Source organism: Cynocephalus volans, chromosome 6 (assembly GCF_027409185.1).
Source record: "Cynocephalus volans isolate mCynVol1 chromosome 6, mCynVol1.pri, whole genome shotgun sequence".
Lineage (NCBI taxonomy): Eukaryota > Metazoa > Chordata > Mammalia > Dermoptera > Cynocephalidae > Cynocephalus > Cynocephalus volans.
Window position 1 is genome coordinate 153,905,237 of NC_084465.1, and position 14,305 is coordinate 153,919,541.

Here is a 14,305-nt window from a genome sequence, read left to right on the forward strand (position 1 = left end):
ATTGACAAAAACAAATTTATATATGTAACTCCTCTAATTAAGACCAAGCACCTAAAAACAAAGGTAGGTCTTCCTGAATGCAATTATTAAACAATACTTCTTGACCCAAACTTAAAAAGGAAGTCTGCAATTCTAGAATATAAAATATTTTTTCATTTTGAACATAGTTGAACATGAATGGCGACTTTTAAATAGAAAACATCTGGTTAAACTTGCCTCAAACTTAGGAAAGCCCTGACCTGTAGCCATGGTAACAAGGAACCAACCGGAACCAGCTATAAATCTAGTCAGTGACCAATGACATCACTCGCCAACTCCTGGAGGTCTCTGGGCCCTGCCTATGAGAATTTAGAACTCTTGGTCACCAGGTCTCTGTGCACGTGCGCAATAAACGCCTGCGTCTGAGGTGCGCATGCGCACTTGTGTTTAGACGTTGCTTGGTTACCAGTCAAAACTGGGATCCTTCTGGTTGCTTCTAGTTGGGCTGTTGTGGCTGACTGGAAGGCTTCCCTGTCTTGGTGGTATAGTATCTGGCAGCAGAGGCGGGTGTGGAGGTGCGGCCAGGTGTCTCTGAAGCTGGTATCCTCCACCATTTAGAGAATGTTTCGCTTTTGGAGCAAGAAGGGCTGGTTCCCCCCGGGCTCCTCCAGCAGTCGGCAGAACAGCGCGGGCGCTGGTGACAAAGACAAAGTCAAGTCGGCGCTTGGGTACTGCATCCAAGACCGGCATCTCGGAAAGATCCATAAAGCTGCCAGCAGGGGTGATGTGGCAAAACTACGGCGGATCCTTTTGCAAGGGGGAGTTGGCGTGGATGATAGAGACAAGATGTTTAGGTAACAGGGACTGGGAACCTGGGACCCGGGCGGGGAGCAAGCGGGGCAGACGTGGGAGAAGCTGCACCTTCCTGGGCTCAGTGCGTTGGGGCCTGAGCTCTTCTGTCACCCAGGATGCCAGGCTTTCTTCCCTCCTATACACTCCTCAGCACCTGGGACGTGGAAACTTTTCAGGGGTCAAGTGCCCAGACTAGACTGTCTTTTATGAACAGCAAAACAGAAACAAGACTTCAAATGGTTTTTGATCCATTCAGTATTCCCCTTATAGATAACTTTATTGATGATCGTAAAGTAATTTAACTAAAAATTAAGTACATGCAATGTCTTATTTATAATGTGCACGTTTAAAAAAACCATGTTATGTACATTATAAGGAAGTGCATGAGAAAAATAATTCCTATAATATATCAATTCTGGGCTAAAAATTGTTTGAATAAACTACAATATGCATATTGAATCAGTGTACACCTACATACGTATGCTCTTTACTGAAGGATCTGAGAAGGAAACTTTGAACTGGGAAGATAGTTCCATATTGTTGTATAGGTAAACTAATTTAGCTCTTTTTAAATTTATCATTTTTACATAAGCCAAATAGAAGTATCAAGATTTAAAAATTTTTGAGTTACACATGCTTTTACTGTTGTGATGACATTAAGAAAATTTTTGTGTTGTTGTAAGCAAAGACTTGCCCTCTTAGATATCAAAATGTGTTATGTTTCCACAAATTAACAGTTTACTAACAGCTGAAAAGACAGATAAATGAATAGAATGGAACTGAAAATCCAGAAATGCCCAGATATATGTAAGAATTTAGAACTTGTTTTCCATCCGCAAGGTTTTTGAGGATGAAGAGCAGTGGTACTTATGCTGTTGCTTAAAGTTTAAGTTGCTTATGAGTTTTTCAGTAGGCAATTTGGTGGTAAGTACTACATTTAAAAAATATTTATGCCCATGGGCCGAGCCCGTGGCACACTCGGGAGAGTGCAGCGCTAGGAGCGCAGCAACGCTCCCACCGCGGGTTCGGATCCTGTATAGGATTGGCCGGTGCACTCACTGGCTGAGTGCCCTCACGAAAAAGACACACACACACAAAAATTTATGCCCTTTAGCCATCAATTCCATTATAGTAAATATCTTCAGGAAATAATTAGAGATGCACATGATTTGCTTTTCTCAGCACTGCTTAAAATAGCAATGTGTATTAAGGAGAACCCGTATGATGGGTTTTATAAAAAAATTGCAGTGCATACATGAGATGGGATACTATGCGACCACTGGAGATGACATAGATATAGCTGTATGTAGACAGGTGAAGATGTACTTTGGTATATTAAGCAAGAAAAAAAGTTTGATTATACATACACACAAAGAGATTATGGTGTTACATTAGCTAAAAATATATACAAAAGAGCTAAAATTATTAATGCCCAGTTATTTCTGGACATTTGTATTATAAGTGAAATTTTCTTTTCCTTGTTCATATCTGATTTCTACAATGAACATGTATAAAAGTTCTAGTGAAAAACCATTAATGAAATATTCCTTGGGGAGAGTAGGAATGTGAATTCTGCACAGATCAAAATAACTTCTCACTTTTCATTGTTTTTTTTCCTGTGGATTAGTATGTTCAGCCAATTTTTAGCCAAATCAGAAGTAAAGGGAATCCTATGATCTGTGTGTGTAGATTTTATTATGTACACATTTTGTTATGTATATATATTTTTTATCATATACACATTTTAGACAGAAAAGTATAAGTTAATCATTTTATTTTAGTTGTATTTTTATGAAAATAAAAGCTAATATAAATAATTATTACTGTTGCAAAAGTATTTCTTTAGTTTATAAAAGTTTTCTTTAAAAATATTGAACTCCCCAACTGTATTTATCCTTTCTTTCAACCTATTTATTTATTCATCAAACTTGAATATCTATTATGTAGCAGACATATTCTACGATCTCTCAGAACCCTTGTATCCTTAAAAACTTCATGTTTACCTGTCAGTCTGAGCAAGTTGAGAGGTTTAAAATGGAAGTATTAGACTTAATGTTGATGGAAGATTTTCTTCCCTCCTTTCAAATAGAAGCAATTGTGAAGGTAGGAAATTATAAAAGATAATCTTTAACTGCCCTTTTGAAAACTTATACCAGTTTTAAATGCTAATATTAATCATTGGAAAAATCTGATTTGCATACATTCTATAAATCTAAATATTGAATAAGATGAGCTATACCTATTCATTTGAATCTTGAATTTCCTTTGGCTTAAAACTTCATGAAAATCAAAGTAAGAATTACCTTGTTTTAAAATTTTTTTTGTTTTTGTTTCAGCTCACTTTCCGCATAGTACCTTTAAGAACTAAAATTTATTTAAACACCAGCTATGTTATTAGAACTGCCATAGACCTGTTGTATATACCATATTTCACTTAGTGTAAAGATTCTCCAAGGATTGCGTGATGCCCCATTTTTTTGTGTGTTAATAGAGATTTTTTACATGCTGCCAATTGTAGTTCTAATACGTCATGAATTGTAAGTGGCCATCCAATGTCAGAGATGTTAAAGTGTGAGAAAGTAAGCATCTTAGAATTATTGAAATTCAGTTCTATCTGTAATCCTTAAGACATATCTGCAAAAGTAGTTGTTACTATCATTTTACTTCATTAAAATGTTGTCTTTATATTAATACTTACAGTAATAATTATGACATCTAACAGTCACTGAGCTGTTATTTGTGCCAGGAACTGTTCTAAATACTTTGCCTAGATTCTCATTGAAACACCAAAGTAGTGTCCTGTGAGTTGCCACTATTTTTATCTCCATTTTCTTGATGAGGAAATTGAGGTGCAGAAAAGCTAAGCGATAGCTAGTAAGTGACAGAGTTTAATGTAGGATTCAAACCCAGGTTGAACTGAATGCAAAAGCCATGATCTTCCTATTCCGGCTGCCCTTGCACTAACATGGTGAGTAATAAGTGCTAATAAATACTGTGCTTTCTTTAGAAGGAAATTAAATATTTGCTTTGAAGGCAAAGGAATAACATACTATTTAGTGTTTACAACTACATGAATAATTGTATATTTTGAGAGAGTGCAAGATAATTTTCTAAAATGTCCTCTCATTTTCATAGGACCTCGCTACACTTGGCCTGTGCCAATGGTCATCATGAAGTGGTAACTCTCCTGGTGGAGAAAAATTGCCATCTTGACCTCTATGACAGAAAAGGGAAGACAGCTCTGATGAAGGTACATAGTAGCCAAGTATTTTAACATGAGATGGATTTGATTTAAGTACATAGAATTAAGCAGTTTATCTCATTTAAGTATAATTAATTGGTAAAACCTGCGAGATGTTTATTTCAAATTCCTGGAGTTTACAGTCTGTTTCTTTGTGTAACACTGACAGGCTGTACAGTGCCAGAGAGAGGAGTGTGCAGCTATTCTGCTGAAAAATGGTGCCTGTCCAGACCTTATGGACTCCCTCGGCAACACTGCTCTCCACCATGCTGTCTGCGGTCAGAAAATATCGATTGCAGCAGAACTGCTTTTACATCATGCAGATATTGAAGCAATAAATGGGGTACAGATGAACCAACTTTATTTTCAAAATATTTGAAATTCATTAGTTTTCACATTGACACGTGGGGTCAATTTTCTATCTTCGGAAGCTCAAGCAATTGTCTAGGATTTCACTTTAAATGTTGATACTTTTAATGAAGCACGAAAGGGTACAGCTTTCTTTTATTCACTTATGGAACATATTTATGAAAACACTGAATTTATTAAAGACACATTTTTTCCCGAATAGTTTTTCCCACTCAAGTTGTTTTTCTAATTAGTATAAAACAACCACAGGAAAGCAAAGTTATCCTTGGAAATCGGCTTTATCCTAACATTCAAGCGAAACAAAAGCATTTTACAATAAATAGAAATCTTGTTGGTGTTGACATGTACTTATTTGTAAAAAAAGTGATTTATCTCTCAGTGACACATCTTAAGGGGAAAAATGGAAAGGAAAAAGAAGAGAGCAATCAGAAATATGCAGGCCAATTTTAAATTAGGTAGTTGAAGGAAAATCCCAAGAAGTTTTCCTTGTTTTCGTATTTTTGGGTTTTGGTGTTCTTCAGTTTTGAGGATAATAATTCTCAGTTTGGGAAAGAGAGTTAGTGAGTTGTGAACTTTCTTAGAGATCAATCTTAATAGGACTCTGAGGAAACCAGACTGGCAGTGAATAGGTGGTGATTAAGTGAGAAAGAAGGGAAGAACAAGGAATTAAGTGACAGATAATCCTACTCTGGCAGAAACAGTTGCTAAAATAAGAGTCTAAACTCTCCCCTTAAATCTAGAATGTCTTGACGGGAAGGTGGAAGAGAGGGAGCTTAAAAATAAAAATAACAAAATCAACTTGTATCTTGAGTTTACTAGTCCCTGTTGTGCCCCCTACCCAGGAAAATGTAGTGGAGTTTCCAGTAAGTGATTCTGTGTCTCACTCTGTCCTCTTTTTGGCCAGATCCCCAGATAATAAGTGGAATTGGCCATGTGGATGAGAGGCGAGAGTGAAGTGATTGTCTACTGCACTGGTTCTCAGCTAAAATTGTGTGCCCCAGTGATGTAGAGAAATTTAAAATAATTTACCAGTCTAGGCCCTTCCCTGTAGATTTTGATCCAGTAAATTAAATAAGGCCAGGATATGTATATTTAAAAACATTTTCTCCAAATTCTGGTACAGCTCTTGGTTAAGAACTACTGAATAAGTAAGTGTAATATATAAATTCCCAGGTTTCAAAAATGTAAGAAATCTATACAAGAATTGGAGTTTCATATGTGATACTTCCTTCAGCTCTGTCCTTTCCAACAATATTCACCTAACTTTTTTCTGTCTTTTTCAACTTCTGTGGTTAGGAAGTTAAAAGGAATGTTATTGGCAGTATCCATTGGCTTACAGACTACCACCTTTTTCCTTTCAGCTACAAATCATTCACTGCCATTCACGAGGTCTTTAGGAAATTGCTTATGAGTACTCTTAGTAAGTAGAGGCAGACCGTTTAAGGATTTCATGTCTCTTTTTTATCATTCAGGTCATCAGGTGAACAAATGTTTATTAAGAGCAGGGTTTTCTCAATTAGTATAGTAGGAAATCATGAACTTTATTGATGCTTAAATCAGGATCATTAGTATCTTTACCATTTTATAATGTAATCCATTTTTGTGGCCCTTTACCAATTCCTCCCTTTCCCCCTCCCTCTCTCCCTTTCTTACCCCCAGCAACTTCAGTTCCATTCTCTTCTCTTAAAAACATGAATTTTTTTTTATTTGAAACTGTATTGTAGAGTATCTCAGTATATCTGTTAGGTTTGCAGAGCCCTGGCATAATCAGAATGTCACTTTTATACACTGAAAACCATGAAGTTAGTAAGAATACAGATGGGAATTCTTTTAATAATTTAGTTTCAGCAATTTTATGAACTAAATACCCATTGGATTAATAATCTCGGGGAATTAAAAGAAATAGAATGTAAATTTATAAGTGTTGGAAATATTCCTGAAGTGGGTATGTTACTTAATAGCAATTGTTACTATATATTAAGGCCTGATCTTTTGGTAAAGCATGATATGAAAGAAATTAAAGATTTTTATGTACAAATATTTTCTTTATATGTGACCATTCAGAAACACTCAGCAAATACAAAAACACAAGGGCTGTAGAATAAATGAGCCCATAGATATGTTTAGTTTGCCTCTATAAATTGAGTCAACATTTAAAATTTAGGAGACTCATGCAGAAATCTGGATTTCAACCTTCTCTTAAAGAATCAAATCTGGCTTATAGAGCCCATATTACTGTTTGGTGTTCTGTACAGAGGCTGCCCCCTGTACACGAGGCATATGTTCTCCCGTTTGCTACTGTCCCCACCTAGCTACTTCACTTACTCAGGTCACCTACTTTACCTCTGTAACTATTTGAGTTTACAATCCCTGTTTCACAGCATATTTTAATTAAGATTTCAAGGTTTTCCAGACATTTTATTAATGTATAATGATAGTCTATATTTTATATTAGTCTCTCAAAAATGGGATTGAATTTTATAGTGTAGAAGTTAGTATTTTAACAACTTTTTCCTTAATATGCTATAAATAATCATATTTCGTTGGAACGTCTATTAGCCTTGTTAGATTAATCCTGTGTATTAGTTCATTTCTGTTGCTTATAATAGAATACTGAAACTGAGTAATTTATAAAGAAATAGAATTTATTGCTAACAGTTTCATAGGCTGGCAAGTTTACTGTCGAGGGAGCATATCTGGTGAGAGCCTTGGCGGTGGTGGCTCTATAGAGATGCAGGGTATCACCTGGCAGATGGCTGAGCAAGAGAGAGCTGAGCTGCTCACTCGCTCTCCTTGTGAAGCCATTGAACCACTCCCATTACTCCATGAACAGATCGAGTCCATTCACAAGGTTACAGTCCTCACAGTCTAATCACCTCTTAAAGGTGTCCCATCTTTCCATCATCATAATAAAGTTTCTCACCTTTTTAGCACTGTCATATGGGGATTAAGTTTCTAATCCATGAAAATTTCACAGACACATTCAACCCATCTCATCCTGGTTGTAGTGGGATAGATTATGCACATCGTAGACAATATTGTATCATTCTCTTCACCATTGTCCCTTAAAAACACAAGAGATTTAGTGGTTGTCATTATGCTAAAATAATACATATGTATAAGTATTAGAATTTTTTTATTGATAATTGTTGTATTTTTATTTCTGATTTATATCTTGCCTAAGATAAATAATTTTAAAGAGCAATTAAAATGGAAACCTGAATAAAAATGGATTTAAAAAGTAAATATGCATTAGGACCCAGGATTATGATTATAATTGAAAATAAAGTTATGTACTTATCTTTCTAACAACTAAGATAAAAATCTATCATCTTGTGTTATGAGAAGACCCATGGACCGCTTAACAATAAACAATCAAAGTTCATTCGAAGCCTATATTTTAAAATATAGCGATGATTTCCTTAGTGACTCATTTGGAGCAGGAGTGCTTGACATTAGAATTTGGGATCCTGACAACACTGAGTAGAGAATCAAGCAAGTTTGTATAACCTGGAAGGAACCTCCACCTTTATTAGAAAGCTCTCAAAACTATATTCCTGAAACTCTTAATTCCTCAAATGTTAACGTTTGCCACAAAAGAAATATTGTCAACTAGTGGTTAAGCCAATGAAAGAGATTTCTTTAATACTGGACATGTAATGCACATATTTGTAATACTTCTGAAATGGAGATGAACATGGGATCTTTCTGTTGAGGCATAGTACTTATGGTAAAGTAAATACTTGTTGGTATATAGTTTAAGAAACACGGCTCTAGAGATGATAATTTAGGTCATTGATTAAGAAATGCTTTAAACATTTACTTCTGTGTGTTATGGTTTGGGCCATAGAGATAAAAGATACAGCACCTACCCTCAAGAAGCTCTTGGTCTAGATAGGAAACAGTAATGTAACTACAACATACCATGGTGAAAGCTGTGGTAGAAGGAAAGATTCTTGGACCGCGTAAATGTTTGATGTGAGTGTTGGAGGTGACCGGGGTTACTGTGGTCAGGCAGAGGAAGGGCATTTCAAAGGTGAAGAGTGGAACATGTGAAAGCACAGAGGGTTGAGAAGGAAGGACAACCTGTTATTTACTTTGTGTATTACATATTTAAGTTTATAGGACCTTTTATGAGGTTTTCAATTTAGTTTAGACATATGTAATTTTGTAAATTGTAAATTGTTTTTGCTGTTTTACAGGAAAGGCTAACACCACTTTTACTTGCAGTAAAAACAAACAATCAGCCGATGGTAGAATTTTTAGTACAGAAAGGAGCAAACATACATGTGTCTGATAAGATGAAAAGGTACAGTAGTACATTTTTTTCTTTTAAACTTTAATGTTGTTCTAGAATGGTAGTAGTCCCTAAAGCCAGATATATTAAATTAAGAAGAAGGTCACCATATAATTACTGGGATAGAGTGAAAAATATAAACACAAGTCATCAGTTAGGTAGAAAATCAACTATTTGGACTGGGCAGCATGAAGAATACTATATAGTGGGATTCATATTCCCTTGTAATATTGACTGATGTTTGTTATTGTAACATGATTTTGTGGTCTTATGATCTTATATTAGCTAAAGGGTTTCATATTAGTTTTATTATCTTCATAAAGTTTGGACTTTAACTTTTCAATTAACCTGACTCACTATTGAACTACTTAACCATTTTATAGTATTTTCTGAAGACTGATCCTTATACTCTTTCCCTTTAAAATGGTGATTAAACATAAGTAAGAGTTGAAAATAATTTGCCCTTTTGCATGACTCTTAAATTGCTTTCCTTGAAGAATATTGATGTTAGATTATCCTTAAGCCACTATTAATTGCTGTTACCAGATATTGTGGGTTCATCAGGTTTGGTTTTTTTTTCATTTCTAGTGTATTTTGAAGTTTTTATTTTTAATTAGTATGGCAGAGGGAAGAAAGATAGCTTTAATTGGATAAATTTTTTCTTTATTGGAAACAAGTCATATGTAGGTGATAAAGAGGAAAGAGATAGGCTTATTGAGTCACATAAGACTGAATTTAATTCCTAGCTTTTCCACTTGCTAGGGTGTGACCTCGGGAACAGTACTTATCACCAAGTATGTTCCCTGATATGAAAAAGAGAATAACATATCCTTCAGGATTGGTTATGTGTCAGTAAAATTGTATATATAGCATATAATTCAGTGCCTAGCAATGCTTATTAGTATCATTAAGTGAAACTATTATGAGTATTATTATTATCATTATTATTGATATTATTTTTGTTAAGCCTTTAAATAGCTCTTAGTTATCTGACCCCTAGATGACTTTGGGTTACAATATATTATATCAGACTAGGGAGGAAATGGAGAATTCATTACTTAGTTCAGATAAGTGACCTCGGTATAAATTGTTGTCCACCAAAGGACTTAAATTAGCACCTTCTACTGTGTAATACCCCACTGGGAGTAAAAGACTTACTTTTTGTCCCTTCTGTTCATCCTTGGAGGTGATTTACAAAGATTAGTATCCAACATGCTTGTGTCTGTTAGTACCTGTAAGTGGTCAAGTCTACACAGACCAGCATGTCATTCAATTGGTAAAGTATGTCAAATGAGCTGTTTAAATAAATGTAAATGTATTAAAGTTTCTATGGGTGAAGTTCTCTCTCTGCCCTTTTAGAACAGCCCTCATGTTTGCTGTAAACTACAGATCAACAAATACCGTCAAGCTGCTTCTTGAGCGAGGTATTGATGCCCTTTCTAAAGATATCTTCGGAAGGACTGCAGAAGAATATGCTCTTGCTAGTGGTTGTTATGGGTAAGTGTTTGCATTAAAATGCTAAATTGAAGTTTAAAGTAATTATAACTATTACATCTTATGCATCTGGTGAGATTTCATAATTTGGTTCAGCTAGTTTGGGAAAAGTAATGAATTAGTCTATTTCACCAGCCAGAAGCCAAGCAAAAGGCTAGACTAGTTAGAAGTAGCAATGGGTACAGGATTCTTTTTCTCAGGATTTTAAAGACATTTATCTTTAGGGATTCCAAGATTATGCATTTCATTCCAAGTATAACTTTTGTGCATGTGGTAAAATTTGTCACATCTTTGATTTTTCTAATTAGTTATTTGGGTCTTGAAATGTACAATTTAGCAGAGAATCTTGTACTTTTCACTGGGAGCTATCTCCTATTCTCACCTCCTTGAATTTTCCAAGAACCTAAGTGGTCCTCTAAGTCCAAGGAAAACAGTCCACTTTCACAAGTCAGACAAAGAGGGAAAAGGGGACGTATTCTGATCATTCTCTTCCTCCTGTTGATTCTGTTGCTTCAGTGTTACTGTTGAAACTAGTCCTGTAGTTCCGTAATGATTGCCCTCTGCCACCAGGATACCCTAACTTATGCAGATCCCTCACTCTTCATGGTGACCCATACGTAGACTTCAGAGTTACACTTTTTTTAAGTTACCATATATATGCTCGAGTTCTCAGCCATTGTTCCCAAAGCACCAGCTGTCTATTTTGGCAGTTGGGATTCCTAGCTTTAGCCACATGCATACTAAGTAGAGGGACCCTTCCCCCCACACTCCAAGCCTTATTTGGAGCCCATGTCTTAGCCTAGATCTTCTCAGCGGGTTATCCTTTGAGGCCCTTGTTTGTCTTTTCTCCTAGCAGATATTTAGTTGGGGTTGTTCTAAAGTGTCAGAGAAGTTGAAATAATATTGCAGGAAGAGAACAGAGTTTCTTTTCTTATTTGCTACCAAATATGTACCCCAAAGACCCTTTGTATCCTGTGTAGTACATTTTCCTAGGGTGTAGATGGTCCCATATTGTGCTTCTATGGAGTAGTGGGTGTCAGCTTACTGTTGGTTCCTCAAGTGATCTGATTTCAATAATAATGAAAACCTGTCAAGCTACTTGCATCTCTACCTTCAGTTTTCAAAATATTTTCAAATTCTGCCTCACAAGGAAGGCGTTCAAGAGACTTCTCTGAATTTAAAGTAGGTTAGTTGGATTTGAGTGAGCAAGGCCCCATTCATGTCTCTTCAGTATCCATGCGTGAAAGTAGGGTTTTGTGCTTGGGTCATGTCAGCAGCACATATACTAACGTTGGAACCATACGGAGAAGATTATCCTGGTCCCTTTGCAAGGATGACACGCAAGTTGATGAATCATTCCATATTTTGTGCAGTCCCTGGAAGGTTATTTGACTGTTTTCTGACTAGCTCCAAGGAAACAGTGTATGAGTCAAAGAAAATGAGTGACATCCAACATTGATTGGCTCACCGATCAGGGACAATTACGTTATCAAATTAAATGAGACAATATATTTATCAATAAATTTAATTACAAATTATAAAATAGCTGAGATGCCCCAAATTATAAGCCACAAAGTAGAGAACAGCTAATACCCCCAATTAGGACTTACTGACATTTTCCAAAAACAACAACATTTGGATATTAGAACCTACAAAAACACACACATTGAGTTTTATTGGGGATTCCAAAATAGTTTCAGCAATAAAGTTTAAGAACAAATCATTTCATTGCTTCACTGTTTCTCTGAGGTTTTTAAAAATATTATATCATTAAATGTTTATAACTACCAAGTGAAATAAGGTAGTAAAATTTTTATTTTTTAGAAGAAGCTTTGAGTATAAGGGTAGGGACTTGTCCAAGAACAAATTTCTGTTGGTTACAGAGCTAGGACGACCTCTGAGTTCAGGGTACTTTCCATTATGCCAAGCTAGCTCTATTTAATTTACTGAGCTAGACTGCCCTTAATTCATGAGTGTTCCCGCTTTACTGTTCTTTAATTACAAGCTTAATTAAAAGTTTGTAGAGCTTACAAATTTGAAGTGTATGGCATAATTGAAGGTCTGATATTAGCTCTTATATTGTCTGAAATACTCTCCAAGTATATTTTGTAAGTGTTTTTTTCTATCAATATTAAATTAGTAATTTTATTTATCACGTCTTCTCATACATAGCAATCTCCAGCTATTGTTCAAATATACAGAGCCAAAGACACCTACAGATTCTTCTCTAACTTACAATCCAGGTAAGATTTCTGATAGTGAATTACTCTTAGTGGTTGTGCCATAGATTTAAAAAAGAAGTATGAAGTGGGTAGTACTGATCACAAAAGAGCAGTTAAAAAAATGAAATGTGTAAATTGCATGTATATTTTTTCTTAAATGTTTTCTCAATCTAGTGTTTAGAATAATTTAAGAAGTTAATTACAGGTAATTTACAACCTGAAACTGTATTGTTTGAAAAAACTTATTTCATTATGGCTCCTAAAATCTATGATATTGTATAAATAAGAAAAAATATTTTTAAGTTAGTAAGTTGTATGTATCATTATAACAAACTAATTGTTATAAAAATGGATCTTCTATTTAATTTTTACAGTAAATGGATTACGTGTTGTAAAGGAATATTAATCAATACATGGTGATTTGTGTCACCAAAAAAGTAACTATCTTTAAAACTGGGAATTAAACAATACCTTTCTGGTGCCATAAACAAATGGCAATAAGAACTACAAAACTCAGCCAGTGTGCACTGATAGCAATAGGAGACTGTTTTTTAAAGATAGCTCCTTAGTAGAGAAGCCAGAAAAGCAATTCCTCCTTGACAAGCATAGGTCATGTTACATATTCTTATATCAACAAGGTCTTGCTATTATCAAGTTCATTCTTCATAGGTTGAAACCACATGAGATGTATTGACTTTGTTAAAAGAAGGTATTTTCTTCTGTCTGTGGGATAATTCTCATAATAACAGTAATTTTATTAGAACAAGATACCCTGTTCCCATTAGCGGAAACATTATCAAAACAAGTATTCAAATAGCGCAGCTGCATACTCAACAAGTTATAATAAAAATACTATAATGTTTGGCAGTAACAAAAGTGCTCCTGTGGTCCCCAGATTGGACATCTCTGCATTGTACAATGTGAAGTGTACGAAGACTCCTTTAACTGAGTGGACATTTATCAAAGAACTTCTGTATGTTAGGTTTTGCAAGTTGCACGAGGTGGAATAGACATAAATTAGATGTTTAAGGTACTTAAAATTGAATATAGAGTTGTCCCTATTTTGTTTCTGTGTTTCTTCAACAGAATTTTCAAAGAAAACATTTTATTTACTTGTCCACTTAACAAATGGGAGGATTTAAGGTCAGCATGCAGAGTGAGTAGGAGTTTGCCAGGTATAGGAGCAGAAGGATGATTTTTGCAAGAAGGAACATGTAATGAGATTGCCTGTTTGGCAGAAGGACCAGCAAGTACAGAAGCTAAGACACATGAGTGTATTATGCAGGATTTATGAGCAGTTCAGTTTTGCTGGTGCAAAAAGTAGGACTATGGGAGTGGTTGGGAATGAGGTGAATACCTCGCTAAAGCAAGCTTATGAAAAACTTTGTAATACTACAGAAATGAGTAGATCTTATTCTGCAGGCCATGGGAAATTTATCACTTCAGAATGCTTTTCACTGCAAATGCTGGATAACCCAACTAACAGTGGCTGAAACAATAAGAACCAGAGTTGTGTTGGTGGTTCAGTGATATCATCAGGACCCCACTTTCAGCTGTTATTGGCAGTGTTTTCTTACACCAGCTTCACTGTTAGTTAATTAGCTACAACTCCAAACGTCATGTTCTCATAGAATAATATTCAAAGGCTGGAAAGGCTGCTTTTCTTGACAGGTTTCTTTTAAACAGGGAGAAAACTCAGAAGGTTGCAGTGGACTTTTGAATTTTATCCCTGAGGAAAATTATCTTTGAATCTACTGCTATTAGAATACATTTTTAGTGTATACATGTTTGGTAAATGTATATATTTCCTTTGAAGCTGTATGGCTCCCTATTCTGAAGTTTATCTGGTAT

At 35.3% G+C, this 14,305-nt stretch overlaps 1 protein-coding gene and 1 non-coding gene across 2 annotated transcripts in view; both read left to right on the forward strand.

Annotated features, from left to right (window-relative positions):
- The first annotated feature begins 600 nt into the window (after positions 1-600).
- LOC134381085 (ankyrin repeat domain-containing protein 20B-like) overlaps positions 601-14,305 on the forward strand; it is a 102,833-nt gene continuing 89,128 nt past the window's right edge. Inside the window, 6 exon segments of the mRNA XM_063101149.1 lie at positions 601-833; positions 3,967-4,081; positions 4,242-4,415; positions 8,644-8,750; positions 10,098-10,235; positions 12,405-12,475. Of these exon segments, the coding sequence (XP_062957219.1) occupies positions 601-833; positions 3,967-4,081; positions 4,242-4,415; positions 8,644-8,750; positions 10,098-10,235; positions 12,405-12,475 (838 nt within the window).
- LOC134381371 (U6 spliceosomal RNA) lies at positions 11,489-11,600 on the forward strand. Its single transcript, XR_010023969.1, has one exon. It is a non-coding gene; the product is annotated as a U6 spliceosomal RNA (small nuclear RNA).